The sequence below is a fragment of the Heloderma suspectum genome, chromosome 15, assembly GCF_057233095.1.
Source record: "Heloderma suspectum isolate Gila_16-S chromosome 15, 16-S_ref, whole genome shotgun sequence".
Lineage (NCBI taxonomy): Eukaryota > Metazoa > Chordata > Lepidosauria > Squamata > Helodermatidae > Heloderma > Heloderma suspectum.
Window position 1 is genome coordinate 15,522,217 of NC_139472.1, and position 20,774 is coordinate 15,542,990.

A 20,774-nucleotide genomic window follows, 5' to 3' on the forward strand; every position below is an offset into this window, starting at 1 on the left:
CCGAATGCCAGTGCATTTGGTCCCCTGAACTCCGTGGCGGAACGGCCTGCCCCCCCCGCCCCCCCACAGATCCCCCCTGGGACGAGACTTACCTGGGGCGGATCTTCCGGGCAGCGGCAGCTCCGGCGGTGGCTCCGGTGGCGGCAACTGGTCTTCCGACCGGCTGCCGCCACCACCATTTCCAGTGTTGTAAAAAAAAAAAAAAAAAAGATGTGATAGGCTACGTAAATCTTTACGTAGCCTATCACGTCTGACTTTAAAAAAAACAAACGCGTGTACGCAAATGGCAGTGGCTACGGCCGCTGCCATTTGCGTTCCTTATTTTGGGCCGTCTTAGTCTACGTAAATATTTACATAGACTAAGACGGCTCAAAATAAGGAACGCAAGTGGCAGCGGCCATAGCCGCCGCCATTTGCGTATGCGTGTTTTGTTTTGTTTTTTAAAGTCAGACATGATAGGCTACGTAAAGATTTACGTAGCCTATCATGGCTGACTACAGAGACGCAAATGGTGGTGGCTACGGCCGCCGCCATTTGCGTCCCTGCTGGCGGAGCCGGTCGGCCAGGATTCCGGGGGGAGGGACGGAGCACCTCCCCCCCCCCCAGCGGAACCCAGCGGAGCCAGGTAAGGGCACTTTCGTACATCCCTACCACCAATAGGCTGGAGAATTTTGAGAGACCATTGGGGCACAACTCTAATCAAAGCCATATCAAGATCCAAAAGTCCTGGGCAAATACAAAAATACGTATTTGCCTGATGCCAAATTCTGCACCAGATGAGCTACTCTGGAAGTTCATTCCATAATCTGGGTGCATGATCAGAATGGATTGAAAAGGCCCTGTTTGAGGTCCAGGTTTGAAGAGGACCTGAGCAAGCCCCACTCTGGTGGCCCCCTCTTCTGGTGTTGGCCCCTGGAAGGCCTCAGAACTCTGAGAAGTATCTGCTCATGGTAACCTCCCACAATGCCCTAGAGTGAGACTACATCAGGGGCATTGTGGGAAGTTAAAGTGGTGGCTTAACTCAGCTTCCTGGTACTGCTCAGAGCATCCCTCCAGGAGAAAAAAAATATAAAGGGGAGCAGGGGCCAGGCATGCTGGGGCTCTGACAGCTGTCTGTGGCTACCAGGTGCTAATGGTGGCACTGCACATCTGCCTCACCTTTGAAGGTGGGTAGGGAGGGCTCAGAGGAAAGCCTACAGAGTTGACAGCAACATTGGTATAGGTTCTGAACCAGCCTTTCCCAACCTTGTGCACTCCAGATGTGTTGGACTACAATTCCCTTCATTATCAGTTGGCCATACTGTCTGGGAAAGAAGAGGGTTGTTGCCCCACACATCTAGAGGGCACCCGGTTAGGAACATAGGAAGCTGCCTTATACTGAGTCAGTCCCTCTAGCCCAGTATTGTCAACACTGACTGGCAGCAGCTCTCCATGGTTTCAGGCAGGGGTTTTTCCAGCCCTACCTGGAGATGCTGGAGATCAAACCTAGGACCTTCTACACACAAAGGATGTGCTCTACCACTGAGCCATGGACCTTCCCCAGTCGTAAAGGCTGGCCTGGATCTTGTTAGCTGAAGCGGGTTGCAGGGAGGAATGCAAATTTGAAGCAGGTTTTCAGGCGAACCAGAGGTGTAGAACATCTTTCACCCTGAAAGCAGAACTCCATTTTGGAGAAGCTTTCAGAAGCCACCTTATAATGTTGGGTGACACCAAAGGCAGGAGGAAGGGGCCAGAAATATTTTAAAAATACCAAAAATACTGCCATATTTTTAACTGAAGTTCTTACTGCCGCTAACTAAGCCTTGGAGAGGCATTTCAACCTTTTAGAATGGGGGGGGGGGGAATGTGCAAAAGCCAGGAAACCATCATGGTCAGGGAAAGGGTTGGGACCAGATGAAGGAATGTGGCCATGTGGAGAACCCTGGAAGGCCAGATGTGGACCACAGGCAGGCTAGATTTGACCCGTGGGTCTGAGCTTCACCACCCCTGACCTGAGGAACAGTCACTGTGTTTTGTGCATCATGTCCTGTCCAGCTTGGTTCAAGGCACCCGGAGGGGCTAAAATCAGCAAGGTACATACAGGCAAGGACCTGGCAGGTCAAGGTCAGGTCCGGGCCAGGGCCAGGGCCAGGGCCAGGGCCAGGGCCAGGGCCAGGGCCAGGGCCAGGGCAGGCTGGTTTAAGGGTGCTGAGTAGCTAGGCAAGTTAGACCAGGCAGGGTCTTCCAGGACCTTGGCTAGCTCCCAGTTAACTGAGGTTCAAACAAGGAGAACTGTTGACTCAGCAACAGCCAAAGGCTTTCTGGAGCCTTATAAAGGCCAGCAGCTCAAGGCCTGCAGTTAACTCCACCCCCTCAGAGAAGTAGTTTGTTTCTTAAAGGGCTACTGCCTGATGTGTAGCCACTGGCTCCTACGGGGTGGTGGTGGTGAAGGCTGTAATGCGGGAGTGTCTTCTGCACCTGAGAAGTCAGGTAGAGGCACTTCCTCTGGTCTGGAAGGGCCTGGCCTAGCAGGGACTGGATCAATGGAGGGAGTCTTCTCTGCCTCTGAGTCCTCTTTGGAACCAGAGGATGGGTCAAGGCTGGGGAACAGGACACATCGGCTGCTGTCTCTTTGCCTGGCAGGATCTGAGCGAGTTCAATGCCACGGCAGTGAAGAGCCCCACCAACACCGTGACGGTGCAGAACCTCAAGGCTGGCACCATTTACGTCTTCCAGGTGCGGGCACGCACAGTGGCAGGCTATGGGCGCTACAGCGGCAAAATGTACTTCCAGACCATGACAGAAGGTGAGGAACAGGGGGACGGCACCCTCGGCTGGCCTATGCCAGGAGTGGGCCCACACCATTTAGTCCTCCTTTGCCTGGCCAAGGCATAAGCACGCTTTCTCCCTTGTGTGTCATTGCAGCCGAGTATCAAACCAGCATCCAGGAGAAGCTGCCCCTCATAATTGGCTCCTCGGCTGCGGGCCTCGTCTTCCTCATCGCCCTGGTGGTCATCGTCCTTGTCTGCAACAGGTAGGGATGCGGTGCCAAGCTGAGCGGGAGGACACTGGAGAGGGACGTTTGGTGAAGAAGGGAATGGAGCCAGGGCCAAAGTCAGGCAGTAGAAGAGACACTGAGCTGCCTTTCCCTCAGCTCTTGTTGCTTATTTCAAGCAACGCCCAATGATGAAATCGGACTTCTGGAGGAAGGAGGCAGCAGTAGACAGGGCTTGTACACCATTGGCTTCTGCAGGTCCAAAGCGGGAGGAAAACCAGAGGGAGAGATTATGCCTCTTCAGTTAGGAGTGGCTGAAGCAGGGTGGTGCACGTGCGTGGAAACGCACATGTGTGAACATGAGTGGCATGTGCACATTGACATCATGCTGGTCCCAGCACGGTGGAGATGATGGATGCAGCCACTGCAGAACTCCAGCACGTGGTCACACAAGCATGGCTGCAGCTTTGTCAGGGAGGGCAGGACTTGAAGGGGGGAGGCCTCAGACTGGGAAGGGAGGGGAAGGTGTGCTGTATCTCTGGGGTGAGAGCTGAAGCCCAGCCTTGCCCCCCTGCTCTGCTAGTCCATCTGCCTCCCGCTCAGCACGATGCTCTCCTTCCAGAAGACGAGGATTTGAGCGTGCAGACTCCGAGTACACCGACAAGCTGCAGCATTACACCAGTGGCCACAGTATGTACTCTCCAGGGTGGGGGGGGGGGGGTAATGGGGGGCGGGGAGCTTCTTCCCTTCCCTGTGTCAGCAACTTGGAACCTCTGTCCTACATTGTTTTGGAACCCAAGCTCCACTTTTCTCTCTGGACAAGCTGGATTCTGTAGAGCAGGGTGGATAGAAGGAAGATCTGGATTTTCTGGTGGATCTCTAGGTGATTTGCAGCAGGTCGGCAAGGACTCCTGACCCCCAAGTGTTTAACAATAGCAGTGATCACATGGCTACACAGTAGCAATGTCTGTTGCTGGGAAACCTGGTTCTTTTGGGGCTCAGTGGAGTTCTGTGATGTGTACAATTTGCTTTGCATCTGTGAGGTGTGCTGCAGGTTGTTCCCCGAACTCCAGGAACTTTTTTGTGCATTGGGGGAGGGGGCTCTGCAATTTTTCTCAAATTACAGCTGAATTTGCTGAAATTACAGCCAGATTTGCCCAAATTAGGGCCAAATTTGCTCCAATTATGGCTGAATTTGCACAAATTACAGCTAAATTTGCTCGAATTACAATCAAATATGTGCAAATTATACAAACCCAGGCATCATTTGCATAATTTGCACAAATTCACCCATAATAATGCTCAGAAATTTGCAAAAATTGGAGAACCTCCCCCCCCCCACTCCACAATGTGCAAAATTCCTACCAAGTCCACAAACTGGCCTGACTGGCAGCAGATCAAATTGGACACCTCAACGGGAACCAAAAAGAAGTCTGGGGGGCTGAGCCCAAGAAAACTTGTCGAACGAACAGATTTCTCTGACATCTCTAGCACACACACACTCTAATTTATACTGCTGAAAGTGAAGGAAGTTTTCAGTAACCAGGAGTAGATTTTTCTGTGGAAGGACTGTGAGCTGCATTCAGTTCTGGTACTCAAAACAAATTTCCGGGCCCAAAATTTTGTAATTCGAAGTGCATGTCTTTTGCACCAGGCCCAGGTTGGTGGATCTCAGAGTTTAGTCAAAAAATAAAGTAGATCCTGGAAGCCGATTGAGGCCCACCTTATTAATTTTATTATTCACTATGTAAAAGGGTGCTCTCCTCCCACCTTCTCCTTGTGGTTTAAAGAATAACCGACCTTCCCCCTGCTTCCGCACTGCCTCACAGGCAGCGCGGAACAGCCCCGTGCTCCACGCTCAGAAGAGGAGCGTGGAGCGACCAAAACGGGGCGTTCCAGGGTGGGGAAGGTGGAAATGCCATGTTAAGTGTTGTCTGGCAGCCTCCTCCCCTGCTCCGCCTTCCCTTGGCTAGATAGCCGAAATCAGCTGTCTAGCCGCAAATGCAGGGCAGGAGAAGCGCAGAGGGAACGATCCCCTCCATGCTTCTCCTGCCCTGCATTGGATAGGCGGTCGTCTCCGAGTTTGGAGGTGGCCACTTTTCCCCATAGTATTGCGCCCTAAATGGTGTATAAGTATAAAGGAAAAATGAATGAATGCTGGTCAAACTCCAGACAGTTGGGTTCCAGGACTCGGAGAGAGCCGGCACAGGCCAAGAGGGCCAGATGTGTGGTCTTTAAAAGCCAGGCGTCCAGTTCCAGAGCAGCAAGCACAGATCAGAGGGGACAATACGCAGGCGTTCAGTGCAATGCAGGCAGGGGTCACAATCGAAGGATGCAGGTGTTTAGGCTGTGTCCTCATACCAAAGAAAATTTGCTCAGATAGAAGAATTAACTCAGAGGCCAGGGCTTTATACAGCCTGGCGGGCAGGGATTGGTCCTTAGAGGTTTGTTGATGGAACGCTCAAGCAGCCTGCAACTACAGCCTAGATCAGTGTTTTTCAAACTGTGGGCTGGGACCCACCAGTGGGTCTCAGCCAACCTTCAGGTGGGTCTCAGTGCTGCAGAGTGCCTGGTCCCTCTTTGCTTGACCCTCCTGTACCATGGCTGTACTTACGTTGGCAGGTGTGGCAGAGGGAGTTGGTTAGAGAGCAAGGCTAATAATTCTTGTGACAAGCTGTTAAAGATAAAGCCTCTCAGAGGTGGTTTAGTCTCTCTCAGTTCTTGGAGAGAGCTATTTTTTTTTCCAGCTAGGCATTAAACAAGAGATAGCTGACTCATCATAGAGGCTGGTGTTTTCTCATAGAGAATCCTAGTCTCAGTTAGTCTCCCTAAAAAAACCTTACCTGTTTGGCCACACACACACACACAGGATTCCTTGTCTTTTCCTCCTTTCACCACCACCCATCCTTTTATCTTTCACCCATTTTTTGCCCATTTTCCCCATCTTTCAGCTCCTATGGGAATGCTGCCATTACTTTCAGGTGGAGTAGCGAAGCTAGCCAAACTTCCACCTGTACACGGCCTCTCATGTGTTTTTTTTTAATAACAGTAAGAAGAAGGACCAGAAGAACCATTTTTAAAACTGGGAATAAAGAGGAAGGGGATATGAGAGAGAAGCTCTTCTAGCAAGAAGGGAATGTCAAAGTAGCAGGAGGGAGGGATGAAAGAAACTGGCTGTTGGAGCTAGGGTACCAGTTCAGCGTGAAAGGAGAAGAGGAGAAGAAATGACCATTCAGAAAATTGCACAAATCGAACTGAGAATTGGGAGCGAGACAAACAGGAGCCCGTGTTCGACGATCTGTGAACGTTTTAGGCCGGCATGTGCTCCAGTCTGGGGCCTTGAACAGGGCATGCTCACATGTTTATCCCCATAGGATAAAACAAAAATCTCATCCACCCCTAATTCCAAGTACAGGGAAACTACAAACTTCCAGCTCACATCGCACATGTCCAAGGAATTCAGTGTGGTGTAGTGTTTAGAGTGTGAAGCTTGGACTATGGGCAGGGCAGAGGGCTCGCTTCATATCCCCACATAGCCAAGGAGCTGGTTGGGCTGAGCTTGGCCCAGTCGCTAGCTCTCGGCAAAACCTGCATCACAGGGCTGTTGTAAGGGAAATGAATGGATCAAAACTCTGATGTACTATGTCCTGAGCTCTTTGGGGGTTAGGGAGGGGCACAAGTATGGTGAAAAAAATGTAATGAATAATACAGATCCGCCCTTTTCCACCTCTGAGCAGTGACACCTGGCATGAAAATTTACATTGATCCTTTCACCTACGAGGACCCCAATGAAGCCGTCAGGGAGTTTGCGAAGGAGATTGACATCTCATGTGTCAAAATTGAGCAGGTGATCGGTGCAGGTAAGCCCTGCCCTTGATTCTCGTTGCTGCAGCCCGTGTCACCCCCGAGATGGGGGAATGTTCAAGTGACTGATGCGCGTGTATGGCTAAGAGCAGGCCCAGCAAGGCCCAAGCCAGAAGTTTGGATCTTTGAATTTTCATTTTGGAATTCAAACACAAAAAAGGGTGGAGAAATGGAGGGCAGGATTTCAGGGGCAGCTTACTTCTGGCTGGTAGTAGCAGCTGCATTCTCTCGCTCTTTCTGCTGTAACCCCCCTCCCCAATGCTCTGGATGTAACAGTGTTCTCGGGGCAGTGTGGGAGGAATTGGCAGCTGCCACATAAAATCATGTCTTCCGGGTATTTCCCCCCAGCATACCGCAGAATAATGCTACATCCCGGGCATTCTCAGGAGCAGAGAGGGCAAGCAGTAGCCAGGAGGACACCCAGTGGGTTTTGTACCCAGCCTTGAAAATCATGCTCCCCATCCCAAAAACCGAACGGCCCCCGTTTTTGCCTGTGAAATGGGGCTGTAAGGCACTGGGGGAGGTTGTCCCAGCCTGAATGCAGGTGGCTTTTGTGCCTTGCTAAGGGGTAGTGCAGGAAGAGTGAGTGGTGGGAGGAAGTGTCCTCGAGGTCAGGGTACAGCTGCAAGTGGGTTTGACCTTTTGGTTCTCCATGTCAGGGGAGTTTGGCGAGGTGTGCAGTGGCCACCTGAAGTTGCCGGGCAAGAGGGAGAGCTTTGTGGCTATCAAGACGCTGAAGTCAGGCTACACGGAGAAGCAGAGGCGGGACTTCCTGAGTGAAGCCAGCATCATGGGCCAGTTCGACCACCCCAACGTCATCCACCTGGAGGGGGTGGTCACCAAGAGCACCCCTGTCATGATTGTTACAGAATTCATGGAGAACGGCTCACTAGACTCCTTCCTGCGGGTACGCTACCAAAGGGCGGGGGGGAGAGGCAGGGAGGGGGACCAAAATATATGAGAGGTGGCCTACTCTCATAGCTTCCCTCTCTGTGAGCAGCCCTGCTGGTCTTGGAGGGAGATGTGCAAAGTGGCTTGCACGGATCCTGCACATCCCCTCTTCCCGAACATGCAATATCATGTTTGGAGCTAGAATTGGGAAACCTTGGTTCTGCATGTGGCTGCCCCATGTGGTCAGCTATCAGAACAACAGCTTGGAACATCTTGGTAGTGAAATGTTCTCAAGCTTTAGACTGGCACCACCTACCGAAGCTAGTGACTGGGCTTCCTCTTTGGGTTGGGACCTTGCCTAAGCCACAAGGCCTTCCTGTTTCTGGGACGTTGCCTAAGCAACAAGGCCTTCCTGTTTCTGGTGTGCTTGCCAAAGCAACAAGGCCTTGCCTAAGCAACAAGGCCTTCCTGTTTCTGGTGTGCTTGCCTAAGCAACAAGGCCTTGCCTAAGCAAAAAGGCCTTCCTGTTTCTGGTGTGCTTGCCAAAGCAACAAGGCCTTGCCTAAGCAACAAGGCCTTCCTGTTTCTGGTGTGCTTGCCTAAGCAACAAGGCCTTGCCTAAGCAAAAAGGCCTTCCTGTTTCTGGGACATTGCCTAAGCAACAAGGCCTTCCAGTTTCTCAGTCATTTCCTAAGCAACAAGGCCTTGTTGTTTCTGGTGTGCTTGCCAAAGCAACAAGGCCTTGCCTAAGCAACAAGGCCTTCCTGTTTCTGGGACGTTGCCTAAGAAACAAGGCCTTCCTGTTTCTGGTGTGCTTGCCAAAGCAACAAGGCCTTGCCTAAGCCACAAGGCCTTCCTGTTTCTGGAACACTGCCTAAGCAACAAGGCCTTCCTGTTTCTGGTGTGCTTGCCAAAGCAACAAGGCCTTGCCTAAGCAACAAGGCCTTCCTGTTTCTGGAACACTGCCTAAGCAACAAGGCCTTCCTGTTTCTGGAACACTGCTTAAGCAACAAGGCCTTCCTGTTTCTGGAACACTGCCTAAGCAACAAGGCCTTCCTGTTTCTGGTGTGCTTGCCAAAGCAACAAGGCCTTGCCTAAGCAACAAGGCCTTCCTGTTTCTGGTGTGCTTGCCTAAGCAACAAGGCCTTGCCTAAGCAAAAAGGCCTTCCTGTTTCTGGGACATTGCCTAAGCAACAAGGCCTTCCAGTTTCTCAGTCATTTCCTAAGCAACAAGGCCTTGTTGTTTCTGGTGTGCTTGCCAAAGCAACAAGGCCTTGCCTAAGCAACAAGGCCTTCCTGTTTCTGGGATGTTGCCTAAGCAACAAGGCCTTCCAGTTTCTCGGTCATTTCCTAAGCAACAAGGCCTTCCTGTTTCTGGTGTGCTTGCCAAAGCAACAAGGCCTTGGCTAAGCAACAAGGCCTTCGTGTTTCTGGTGTGCTTGCCAAAGCAACAAGGCCTTGCCTAAGCAACAAAGCCTTCCTGTTTCTGGAACATTGCCTAAGCAACAAGGCCTTCCTGTTTCTGGAACATTGCCTAAGCAACAAGGCCTTCCTGTTTCTGGTGTGCTTGCCTAAGCAACAAGGCCTTCCTGTTTCTGGAACATTGCCTAAGCAACAAGGCCTTGTTGTTTCTGGTGTGCTTGCCAAAGCAACAAGGCCTTGCCTAAGCAACAAGGCCTTCCTGTTTCTGGAACACTGCCTAAGCAACAAGGCCTTCCTGTTTCTGGAACACTGCCTAAGCAACAAGGCCTTCCTGTTTCTGGTGTGCTTACCAAAGCAACAAGGCCTTGCCTAAGCAACAAGGCCTTCCTGTTTCTGGTGTGCTTGCCTAAGCAACAAGGCCTTGCCTAAGCAAAAAGGCCTTCCTGTTTCTGGGACATTGCCTAAGCAACAAGGCCTTCCAGTTTCTCAGTCATTTCCTAAGCAACAAGGCCTTGTTGTTTCTGGTGTGCTTGCCAAAGCAACCAGGCCTTGCCTAAGCAACAAGGCCTTCCTGTTTCTGGGATGTTGCCTAAGCAACAAGGCCTTCCAGTTTCTCGGTCATTTCCTAAGCAACAAGGCCTTCCTGTTTCTGGTGTGCTTGCCAAAGCAACAAGGCCTTGGCTAAGCAACAAGGCCTTCGTGTTTCTGGTGTGCTTGCCAAAGCAACAAGGCCTTGCCTAAGCAACAAAGCCTTCCTGTTTCTGGAACATTGCCTAAGCAACAAGGCCTTCCTGTTTCTGGTGTGCTTGCCTAAGCAACAAGGCCTTGCCTAAGCAACAAGGCCTTCCTGTTTCTGGTGTGCTTCTGTGTGTTCCTCACTCCGATTCCTTGGCTTGGTCTCTTGGGTCTGGCTCCCCGTCTCAACTCCTGGCTCCCCTCTGACAGCTGCCTACAGCTCAGCCCTGACCTGCATACACATACACAGAGAGAGCAACCCTGTTATTAGCCAAGGAAAAGGATATTCAGAGACAGTCGTGCTTGGCCCTGGGGAGCAGGGTTCCGTGTGTTGCTTCCTGCATGCTGGATGATAATGTGGCCAGATGGGAGATTTTCTCGGTGGGCAAGCAACTAACCAAGTCCCATTGCCACGAGGCCCTTGAAGAGCAGTGGGCAGCTCAGGTCTCCAGTCATGTTCTACATGGAGAGGGGTGGGTGGCATGTTAATCCTTCTTGGAAACTGCAGGTCTGCCTCTTTTGCCTGCTCACCTCCCGTGGCCTTTCTTTTCAACCCACCATCCCTCCTCCATGCACACACAGCAAAACGATGGACAGTTCACAGTGATCCAGCTAGTGGGCATGCTGCGAGGCATTGCTGCTGGCATGAAGTACCTGGCTGATATGAACTACGTCCACCGTGACCTGGCTGCACGCAACATCCTCGTCAACAGCAATCTGGTCTGCAAAGTCTCGGACTTTGGCCTCTCTCGCTTCCTGGAGGATGACACCTCGGATCCTACTTACACCAGTGCCCTGGTAAGTTGCTAGAAGAAAGGCTTGTAGGACCAACGTGGGTGGCCCCGACAGTTTCAAAGGCCACAGGGGTGTGGTGGTATGGCAGCCATATCAAGAGCAGGAAATGCTGCTAGGAGCAGATATGCGTTACACTCTCGCTCATTCCACCACCAGGAGATCGTGTTGGTGTCACCTCATGCTGGGGATCCATTTCATCCTATGTTCTTCTCCACACGGATTCACCAGATAAGGTGGTAAAATGTGTTCTGAGACAAAAGTGTTCTATTGAAGTTACGGATTTCCATCACCAGAAAATCTGGCCCTTTATGGGCCTGACAAATTCACGCGGTGCCCCCAGCTCGTCTTGCAGTTGCGAGCCAAGGCAGGGGTTTGTTCCCAAAATTGGGGAACTTTTTCAGGGGGCTTGGGGAGGGGCATAAAAAGCAATCTGTGCAAAAAGCAGCTGCAATTTGTATAAATTACACAAATTTTGATTGCAATTTCCGCACATTCCGGCTGAAATTTGTGTAATTTGCATAAATTGCTTTACACAGATTAAAAAACCCCACCTGGAAATCCACTAGATGACCCGACTCAATGCAGATTGAGTCAGGAAAGTGAGCCAAAGTCTGGGGGGCTCAACGAGCTTCACCCCACAGACAGATTCCTCCGACATCCCTGATTGAAGTCTTTTGGTGAAAATGTGAGTTGGCTGAAGTGAGGTAATGAACCTCATATGCAAATATTTGGGGGAAGACATGTAGTGAGTTTCAGCAGTTTCCTCTTACAAGGTAGCATTACTGCTGTCACAGCCGAAGATCTCCTATCAGTGACCTGATAGTTATCATCACCACCACCCCACGCCACAATGCCCCCAAAATGATGGAGTGTCATTCAAAGTGGGGCATTCTGGGAGGAAATGAAGGCTGCCACAAAACTACATAGAATAAATACTGCCACATTTCTTGGTAAGCTTCCCCAATCCCCCACCCCACCCCAAATACTTTAATTTCTCCTGCCCCTGAAAAGAATGGCCAAAATGGCACTCATGTATTTACAAAGTGTCTGTTTACTACACTTATACTGCCTTTTTGCTCATACACTCAAAGTGGGTCACAGCTTGGAGTACAGGTTACAGTGTTAAGAGATGTGTGAATAGGAAAAGGGTCAGGGAAGGAAGAGGGAAGTAAATAAGTTCAGGTCACATGACCACTGATGGAGGCAGTTCTCAGAGGGGAGAAGCCAAATAGCGGTTGGTACCAACCAGGCCGATAGAGCAGTCCACGCCATCTCATCCTGCCTGTCTCATCCTCCCACTCACAAGGCAGCTGATTCTGATCAGTAAGGAGACCTGACAATCATTGGGCTTTAATGGAGCATCACCTTGTCACACCATTTTTTTTTTTTTTACCTTGGTACTCCATGCCTCTGCAGATCAAGGGATAAATATAAGTATGTATTTACATTAACAAAATTTGTATCCTGCCCTGTATCATTAAGATCTCAGGGCAGCATACAGATAAAATCAATTTAAACCGTATGAAATAGGGAATACTTTAAACAGCTAAAAGCATACTGTATTCTTTTATTTATTTACAACATTTATTTATTTACTTACTTACTTACTTACTTACAATATTTCTTGCCACTCCACATCAGATGATTTCAGATCGGTGAACAACAAAGGTAAAAGAATAAAACACCAGGTTATTTTTTAAAAAAAGACAAATTCTAATAAGGTCAAATTTAATTAACCATGGCTGGTCACGCAAGGAAGGCCTCTCAAAATAACAGTGTCTTCAGGAGGTGCCGGAAGGAACACAATGTTGGCACCTGCCTGGCCCCCTTCCGAGTTCCACAGAAAGGGGGCCACCACACTGAAGGCTGTTTTCCTGGTGGACTCCAACCAGGCCACGGGTCCATGTGGAACTACATGCTCTCTGATGACCTCAGTGACCTGGCAGGTTGGTAAAGAAGGAGGCGATCTCTCAGGTATCCTGGTCCCAACTGGGCACCACAGGATGCAGACAAGCTGGAGAGGGTTCAGAGGAGGGCAATGAAGATGATCAGGGGACTGGAAACAAAGCCCTATGAGGAGAGACTGAAAGAACTGGGCATGTTTAGCTTTGAGAAGAGAGGACTGAGGGGAGATATGATGGCGCTCTTCAAGTACTTGAAAGGTGGTCACAGAGAGGAAGGCCAGGATCTCTTCTCAATCATCAGCAGGACACGGAATAATGGGCTCAAGTGACAGGAAGCCAGATTCCGACATCAGGAGAAACTTCCTGGCTGTTGGAGCAATATGACAATGGAACCCATGACCTAGGGAGGTGGTGGGCTCTCCCACACTGGAGGCATTCAAGAGGAGGCTGGACACCCATCAGTCGGGGATGCTCTGACTTGGATTCCTGCACTGAGCAGGGGGTTGGACTCGATGGTCTTATAGGCCCCTTCCAACCCTACTCTTCTAAGATTCTATGATTCTATAAACCATTAAAGAAGCTAATCCCAACTGGAAAATCAATAAAACAGTTAAAACAGTGTGCAGCTGTAGGGAATTGAAACAAGGCCTGCTCCCCATCCAACCCTGCTCTAGAGCAGAAGGTTCCCCAGCAGTTCCTGCTCTTCCACTCTGGCTGTACCACAACAAATGTGCATGGTAGATGCATGCTGATCTGCAGCCAACTTGCGAGGGCTGTTTTGCTTGGGGGGTGATGTCAGCAAAGTGGTGTCTTGCCCCCCAGACTACTTGGCCTTGACGTGAACCTCTTGACAGATTGTACCTGTTCCATCTCGCAGCCTTCCACCTCCTCTTTTGCCCTCTGTTGGAGCTGTGGAAAGGAAACATGTAAAGCCCTTCTACATGTTCTGTCGGATTTTGTAGACACCTGTATAATAGTGTCCTACTATAAAACCTATCATGCAGCTAGGTCTGAAATACTGTTGAATGGTCCCGGTGACACCTAAGGATCCTCCCCAGAGCTGGGAAAAGGTAACCCAAAGAGCAATGGAATCACCAAGAGATTGAAACACCTTCCTTACGAGGCTAAAGTACCCTTCCCCAACCTGGTACCCTCTAGATGTGTTGGACTATAATTCCCATATTCCCCAGTTTGCAAAAAAAAAAAAAAGACAAATGGGGTGACATGGAACTAGAAGTCTATAAAATGATGCACAGTGTGAGAAAAAGTGGATGCAAGGAATTTGTTTTCTCCCTGTCCCATAATAGCAGAATTTGGAGTCACTCAACAAACCTGAGTAGCAGGAGGTTCAGGGTAGTGCTGTGCCGAAAATTTCTCCCACTGAGAAATTTTCAGGAATGGCAGGTGATCTGGGAGGCTGCAGAGCAATGGAAAGAAGTGTAATAGAGAGAGATTTTTTTCGACCATTCTCGTTCAATTTGATAGAAGAAAAATGGCTTTCAAAATGAAATTCAAAGGAGAAGAAATTGTGGAGAAATTTTCATGGGTTGGGTTTGAGGTTCTTGTACTTACCTTACTTGTGAGGTGGTCAGGAGTGTGCATGAGTGTCCTGTCCGTCATCGTGCAGTGATCTCTGTGGCAGCCTGTAGCCTCCCTGGCTTCCTGCACTTCAGTTAAAGCCGTCATGAGGGGGACATCGTGAGGCAATTCCTCCCATGTTTGTTTGTTTTTTGTTTTTTCATTCAGGAAGGGCAGGTGGCCTGGGAGGCTGCAGAGCAATGGAAAGTTGTGTAATAGAGAGAGGAAACACACACAGCACCCTCGGCCACCTTGCAGTGATTAGGCAAGCTCAACAATACAACCAAAAGAAATTCAAAATTCTCAGAAAAGTGGAAGCCTCAACACAGTCGATGCTGTGGCCACCTACCGAAGCAGTGCAATAAGCCAAAAACCCTGAGGGAAAAAGGAAGAAGCTGGGCTACAACCCCTGCCAATAGTGAGCCCTCTCTGTGAGAAACTGTTGGAGAAATTTGGTGAAATTGTGCCCCCAATTTCTCTGTCCTCAGATAGGCTGGAGAATTTTGAGAGGCCATTTGCGCACAGCTCTGATTCAGGGTAGACAAAAGAAAATGCATAAGTCATTTAGGGCATTCACTACCACAGGGACCACAGGCTTGGATGGCTTTAAAATGGGATTATGCAAATATACGAACATTTCAGCATAGAGTGTGTTTGCTCAGATTCCCAGCCGTTACATGCCCCAGCCCAGTTTTCTGTCCACCCCCCTCAGAAGATAGCATTCCTCGCCCAGTGGTCCTGCTCAAGGAATGAACTGGGCTGTTTGGGGCTTTTCTTCCCCTCCATTGTAGGATTTGTTTGTCTGCCTGTCTGTTTGTTTTTCTGGTCACCCAGGCACACTGGTATTGAGTCCTAGGATTTCTCCACTGAGTTCCATGGGAAGCTTGTGCTCCTGGAGATATTTAAAAATAGCTTCTCTGTGTGAACCAAGAAATGATCTATCCAGACTGTGAGGTAGTTCTCGGTACTTTTTGTTATCTATATGTCTCTTCCTCTGTCCTCCTTTTCCAGCCATTCCATTCTCCCTCCCACCTACTTTTCAGGCTTTCCGCATTCCTGTTCCCCCCCCCTTTGTGCCCCTTCAAATTCCAGGGTTTCCCATAGTCTGCCGATGCTCCCTCTTGTCTGGGGGTGGTGCTGTTTTGGCTACATTTGAGCTAGCAGGGGAAGATGCGAGGTACTAACAGTCAGAGACCTCTGAGTGCTACTAATTGGCAAGCATTGTGCAGCTATTCTGACTTTCTCTCCTTCATGGGTTTTCTACAGCAAGAGAGAAGATGGAAGAAATTGTGGGGACTCCCCATAAAATTCTGTGAATGAGGCAGGAAAATGGTGCAATAAGCACCCTTAATTTCAGAAATAGAGGGGATGATATGGGGAACAAGTATTGATAGCTAAATGGGGCCTCCAGATTCAGTGGCAGTGTACCTCCAAATGCCAGTCACTGGGGAAGGAACAGCAGAAGTGAGCTGTTACCTTCATGCCCTACAGCTGTGAGTTTCGCACAAACATCTGGCAGGCCCATGTTAGCAACAGGATGCAGGACTAGATGGGTCTCATCCAGCAGTACTCTTCTTATGACTAGGGGTGGGCCAAATTCCATTTGGTTTCCATTTTCATAGGTGTTGACCTAATTTGAACTTCTTTCCAAACTAATACGTGAACCGAAGCACAATTAATCTTCCTTTTTCGCACTGCTTTGAATTTCGTGATCTCTGATCAAAAAATGTGTACAAAGAAGCATACCTCAGGGAAAGCAGAGTACAAAAAGGCATTTGAGAAATACGCTTGCAAAAAAAATTCATATATTAGGAGAAATTGTGTACAAAAATGCATGCACATTTTTGTGCACATGAACGTGCATATGGACTTTCGTACAGGCTTTTTTTAAAAAGAAGTGAACTGATGTAAACATGGAACAGAAAGAACTTGCACTTGAAAACATGTAAACTTCATAGAAAATGAAAGAGACAGATTCCTCCTATGTATGATCAGGGCTCTTCTTCTGACTAGCCAAAGGTCTTTCTGAGTACAGTAGATCAAGGGGCTCAAGGCAGGCCAGAGAGACTTCTCCATCTGGCGTGAAGTACACAGCCACAAATAGCCCAAGCACAGAAAGGAGAACGACACACAGAAGAAGTTCCTTCTAGAGAAACGAGCCAGAGAGGTCATGGGGCACTTTATCTGGGTCACCCTTCTGCAGGAATCTGTCTTTTTTTCTTCTCCGTTACAGAGAAGAGAACCGACATTTGCAAAAGACACAGGTGGCACATCAAAATGCACTCTGCTTCTTCATGCAGATATTCCACAGCAATGTTAACAATTTATAACACTTCCTCCTCGATAAGCAGCAAGCGCATTGAGGCATCTCCAACGCTGGCAACAAAACCTCCATGATGGCACTTTTTTAAGTTAGTTGGTGTGAAAGGGGTGGAGGTGGGGGTCTGGTAAGGAGGTGGATCAGTGTGGTGACAATTTGCCCTTCCTTACAAATAAAAACATTAAGGGTGCAATCCCATGCATGTTTAGACAGAAAAAAGTCCTACAACCCCCAGCATCCCCCAGCCAGAGTTGTAGGACTTTTTTTTCTGTCTAAACATGTACAGGATTGCACCCTTAAGTATTGACCATCTGGATCAGGTCAAAGGTCCCTCTTGCCAAACTTTTTTTATATATATCTAGCAGTGGTCAACCTCTGGAGGCCTTTCCAAGCTGGTGGTGATTTCCCCCCATTCTTGTCCCCAGCACCTGATACTCGGAGCTAGATTCCCTCTGAACATTGACTTTCCTATCTTGCTTTCATGGGTAATAGCCATGGCTAGACCTATTCTCAAAATGCCTTGAAAGCTTTTCCCCCCTCATAGATACGTTCATAGCTTTTAATGGTATATGGGGGGAAAATCCTCGGTTTTGTCCAAGAGTTGTCTGTGGGGTGGAAACTGGGGCCAACAAACCATGTTAAAAGCTGTTACTCCATCAACAGCATGGATATTCTAGTAAGGAACCAGGCAATGCAGGACCTGCTCATACATTTACAACACTGCATTATTGCCAGGTTCTGGGAGGGATGGGTGAGAAATTTGTTCGGTTCACATTTGAATGTGAACCCACAACATTTGCAATTTCTAAACTTAAACGCAAACCAGAATGCAGTTAGATGTCGAAATCCATACTTTTCCATAGTTTGTGATGCACTTCACACACACACACACACACACACACACGCATACAAAAAACCTGTAAATTTGAAATGTTGTGTACAGGAAAAAATAGATTTGGAAAAATGCACACAAAAATGCTTTATTCAACAGGGAAATAGCTTGCAAAAAAATGGGTACGTTTGGAAAAGTGTGCACAAAAATGAATACATTTTTTAAAATGTGTCCAAATTTATGTATATTTTGAAAAATGCGCACAACAATCCTGGTGTGATGTGATCATAATGTGATCATAATGTCCAGTCTCAATATCTAAAGGACCTTCTTTTCCCACTTGAACCTGCTCTTTCAGATCTCCTGGACAGGTGCCGCTTTGCACACACAGAACTAGGGATGTACGAAACTTCCGCCACGGATCTCGGGGAGGCTGAATGCCAGCACATTCGGCCCCCCGAAATCGGTGGCGGAACGGCCTGCCCCCCCGCCCCCCCCAGGACAAGACTTACCTTGGGCGGATCTTCCTGGCGGTGGTGGCTCCAGCGGCGGCTCCGTTGGCGGTTCGGCGGCTGCAGCGGCCAGTCTTCCGACCAGCTGCCCCCGCCACCATTTCCAGTTAAAAAAAACAACAACATGATAGGCTACGTAAATATTTACGTTGCCTATCACGGCTAGGTTTTTTTTAAAAAAGTGATAGGCTACGTAAATGTTTACGTAGCCTATCACGGCTGACTTTAAAAAAAACAAAAAACGCGCATACACAAATGGCGGCCATGGCCGCTGCCATTTGCGTTCCTTATTTTGGCACGTCTTAGTATATGTCAAGATTTATGTAGACTAAGACGGCGAAAATAAGGGGAACGCAAATAGCGTAGCATCTACGCTATTTGCGTTCCCTTTATTTTCGCTGTCTTAGTCTACGTAAATGTTTACGTAGACTAAGATGTGCCAAAATAAGGAACGCAAATGGCGGCGGCCATGGCCGCCGCCATTTGCGTACACGCATTTTTTGTGTTATTTTTAAAGTCAGCCATGATAGGCTACGTAAACATTTACGTAGCCTATCACGGCTGACTGCAGGGATGCAAATGACGGCGGCTACGGCCACCGCCATTTGCATCCCTGCTAGCCAGCAGCCGGATGTCTGGCTGCTGGCAGAGCCGGCCGGCGGCTCCGCAGAATCGCTGCGGAGCACAGCCGGCCGGCCAGGATTCTGGGGGGAGGGATAGAGCGCCTCCCCCCCCCCCAAGCGGAACCCGACAGAGCCAGGTAAGGCCAATTTCATACATCCCTACACAGAACACATTTGCACACACATCAACAGCCAACACATTTGGCTGGGATGAAGGAAGGACGGAGTCTTCTATGTAGTGACACCATGGTTGTGAAACTCCTTTCTGAAGGAGGCCCACCTGGTTCTTTCCCTGATGGCCTTCGCTAACTCACAAAGACTTTCAGCAGGCCTTAGGCCTGCCTTATGATTCATGTTTTAAACCCCCTGCTTTGTGAGGGATGTATTTTTTTTGTACTCTCTTTTTTCTCCTCGCTTTTTTGTAACTCCCCCCTCTTGTGTAGTTTTTTATGGGATTTGTTTCATAGCTGTAAGCCATTTGAGAATATGAATGGAAAGAAGGGGTAGAGATGTTTCAAATAAACAAAGAAATAACGAGGAGGCCAGTTGCCAGGAGCGTATCTAGGTTTAGTTGTGTGTGGGGTTTTCCTCCCGTTCCGGCCTCACGGCAGATTGCAGGCCCCAGACCTCCCAGGGTTGATGCCCATTGTTCTTCTGTATGTGTGCCCACTCCTCAGATCCCTCAGCCATCAGGACTCATGGGTTGCATGTGTGCAGTGGAGGCTAATAGCTCTGATATCAGTGGGGCAGTGAATGTGCTCTGGATTTCAGTCAGAACTCTAAAAGGAGCTATCCAAGGTGCTAGCTCCTTTAGAATTCTGGCTGGTTCTGACTGAAACCTGGAGCACATTCACCACCCCACTGACATCGGAGTCATCAGCCTCCCATGGTCCAAGCTGAGTGACAGAATCTCCAGGGATTTGGCCAGGAGCCTTTCCCAGCTGTACCTTGAGATGCTGGGGGCTGAACCTGGGACCTTTTGTATGCAAAGTGTGCACTCTGCCTCTAAACTAGAGCCCTTCCCTGAAGACAGGAGTGACGTTTGCGTCTGCCACCCACAAACTCTGCCATGCTTCCCATGCTCTCTCAATGCACAGGGGTGTGGTCAGCATGCAGGGAAGCATGGCCAGCAGACGTGACCAGTGGGAAGGCTAATGTGCATGGCCCCTTGAAGTTATCCCATGTTAAGCCAATCTGAAAGCCCCAAAGAGAAGAGTTTTGGGATAGGGATCTGATGCCAACCTTGTGCGTGTGAGATTGCATTGCAGCTATTTGGTTCCTTTTGGCTATAGACAGCTCTGGAAACACCCTAGCCAGCCACTGAACATCCTTCTTGTCCTGTTTCTCTCCTCTGCCCTCACAGGGTGGAAAGATTCCAATCCGTTGGACAGCACCAGAAGCCATCCAATACCGGAAGTTCACTTCTGCCAGTGACGTCTGGAGCTATGGCATAGTCATGTGGGAGGTGATGTCCTATGGGGAGCGGCCATACTGGGACATGACCAATCAAGATGTAAGTCAATGTTGGCCTTGTGGCTTTGGAACATTCTGCAGTTGGCTACACAATGGGGAATCATTGTGTGCCATTGTACACTGCTTAGAGATTATTTTATATATATATATATATATATATATATATATATAGTAAGCAGTATATCCCCTTCATGGATCACTGCCTTGTGGCAAAGGAGCTTGCGTAACTCAGTGAAGCCATAAGCTATGCCGTGCAGGGCCACCCAAGATGGACAGGTCATGGTGGAGAGTTCTGACAAAATGTGGTCCACTGGAGAAGGAAATGGCAACCCACTCCAGTATTCTTGCCAAGAAAACCCCATGGAACGTATCACAAGGCTAAAAGAGATGACGCCGGAAGATGAGCCCCTCAGGTCGGAAGGTGTCCAATATACTACTGGGGAAGAGCAGAGGGTATTTCCAAGTAGCGCCAGAAAGAGTGAAGCGGCTGGGCCAAAGCCGAAAGGACACTCAGCTGTGGATGTGTCTGGTGGTGAAAAGAAAATCCGATGCTGTAAAGAACAATATTGTTTAGGAACCTGGAATGTAAGATGAATGAATCAAGGTAAGCTGGAGGTGGTCAAACATGAGATGGCAAGATTGAACATTGACATCTTGGGTATCAGCGAACTAAAATGGACAAGCATGGGCGAATTTAATTCAGGTGACCATTATATCTACTACCGTGGGCAATAATCCCTTAGAAGAAATGGAGTAGCACTCACAGTCAATAAAAGGGTGGGAAAAGCAGTATCTAGGTTTAGTTGTGTGGGGAGTTTTCCTCCCGTTCCGGCCTCACGGCAGATTGCAGG

The 20,774-nt window shown here is 49.1% G+C and overlaps 1 protein-coding gene across 1 annotated transcript in view; it reads left to right on the forward strand.

Annotated features, from left to right (window-relative positions):
- Positions 1-20,774, forward strand: part of EPHB2 (EPH receptor B2) — a 134,319-nt gene that overhangs the window by 101,701 nt on the left and 11,844 nt on the right. The window contains exons 6-12 of the mRNA XM_084821719.1: positions 2,623-2,785; positions 2,905-3,013; positions 3,558-3,664; positions 6,712-6,834; positions 7,498-7,745; positions 10,469-10,684; positions 19,814-19,963. Of these exons, the coding sequence (XP_084677845.1) occupies positions 2,623-2,785; positions 2,905-3,013; positions 3,558-3,664; positions 6,712-6,834; positions 7,498-7,745; positions 10,469-10,684; positions 19,814-19,963 (1,116 nt within the window). The remainder of the gene's footprint in view (positions 1-2,622; positions 2,786-2,904; positions 3,014-3,557; positions 3,665-6,711; positions 6,835-7,497; positions 7,746-10,468; positions 10,685-19,813; positions 19,964-20,774) is intronic.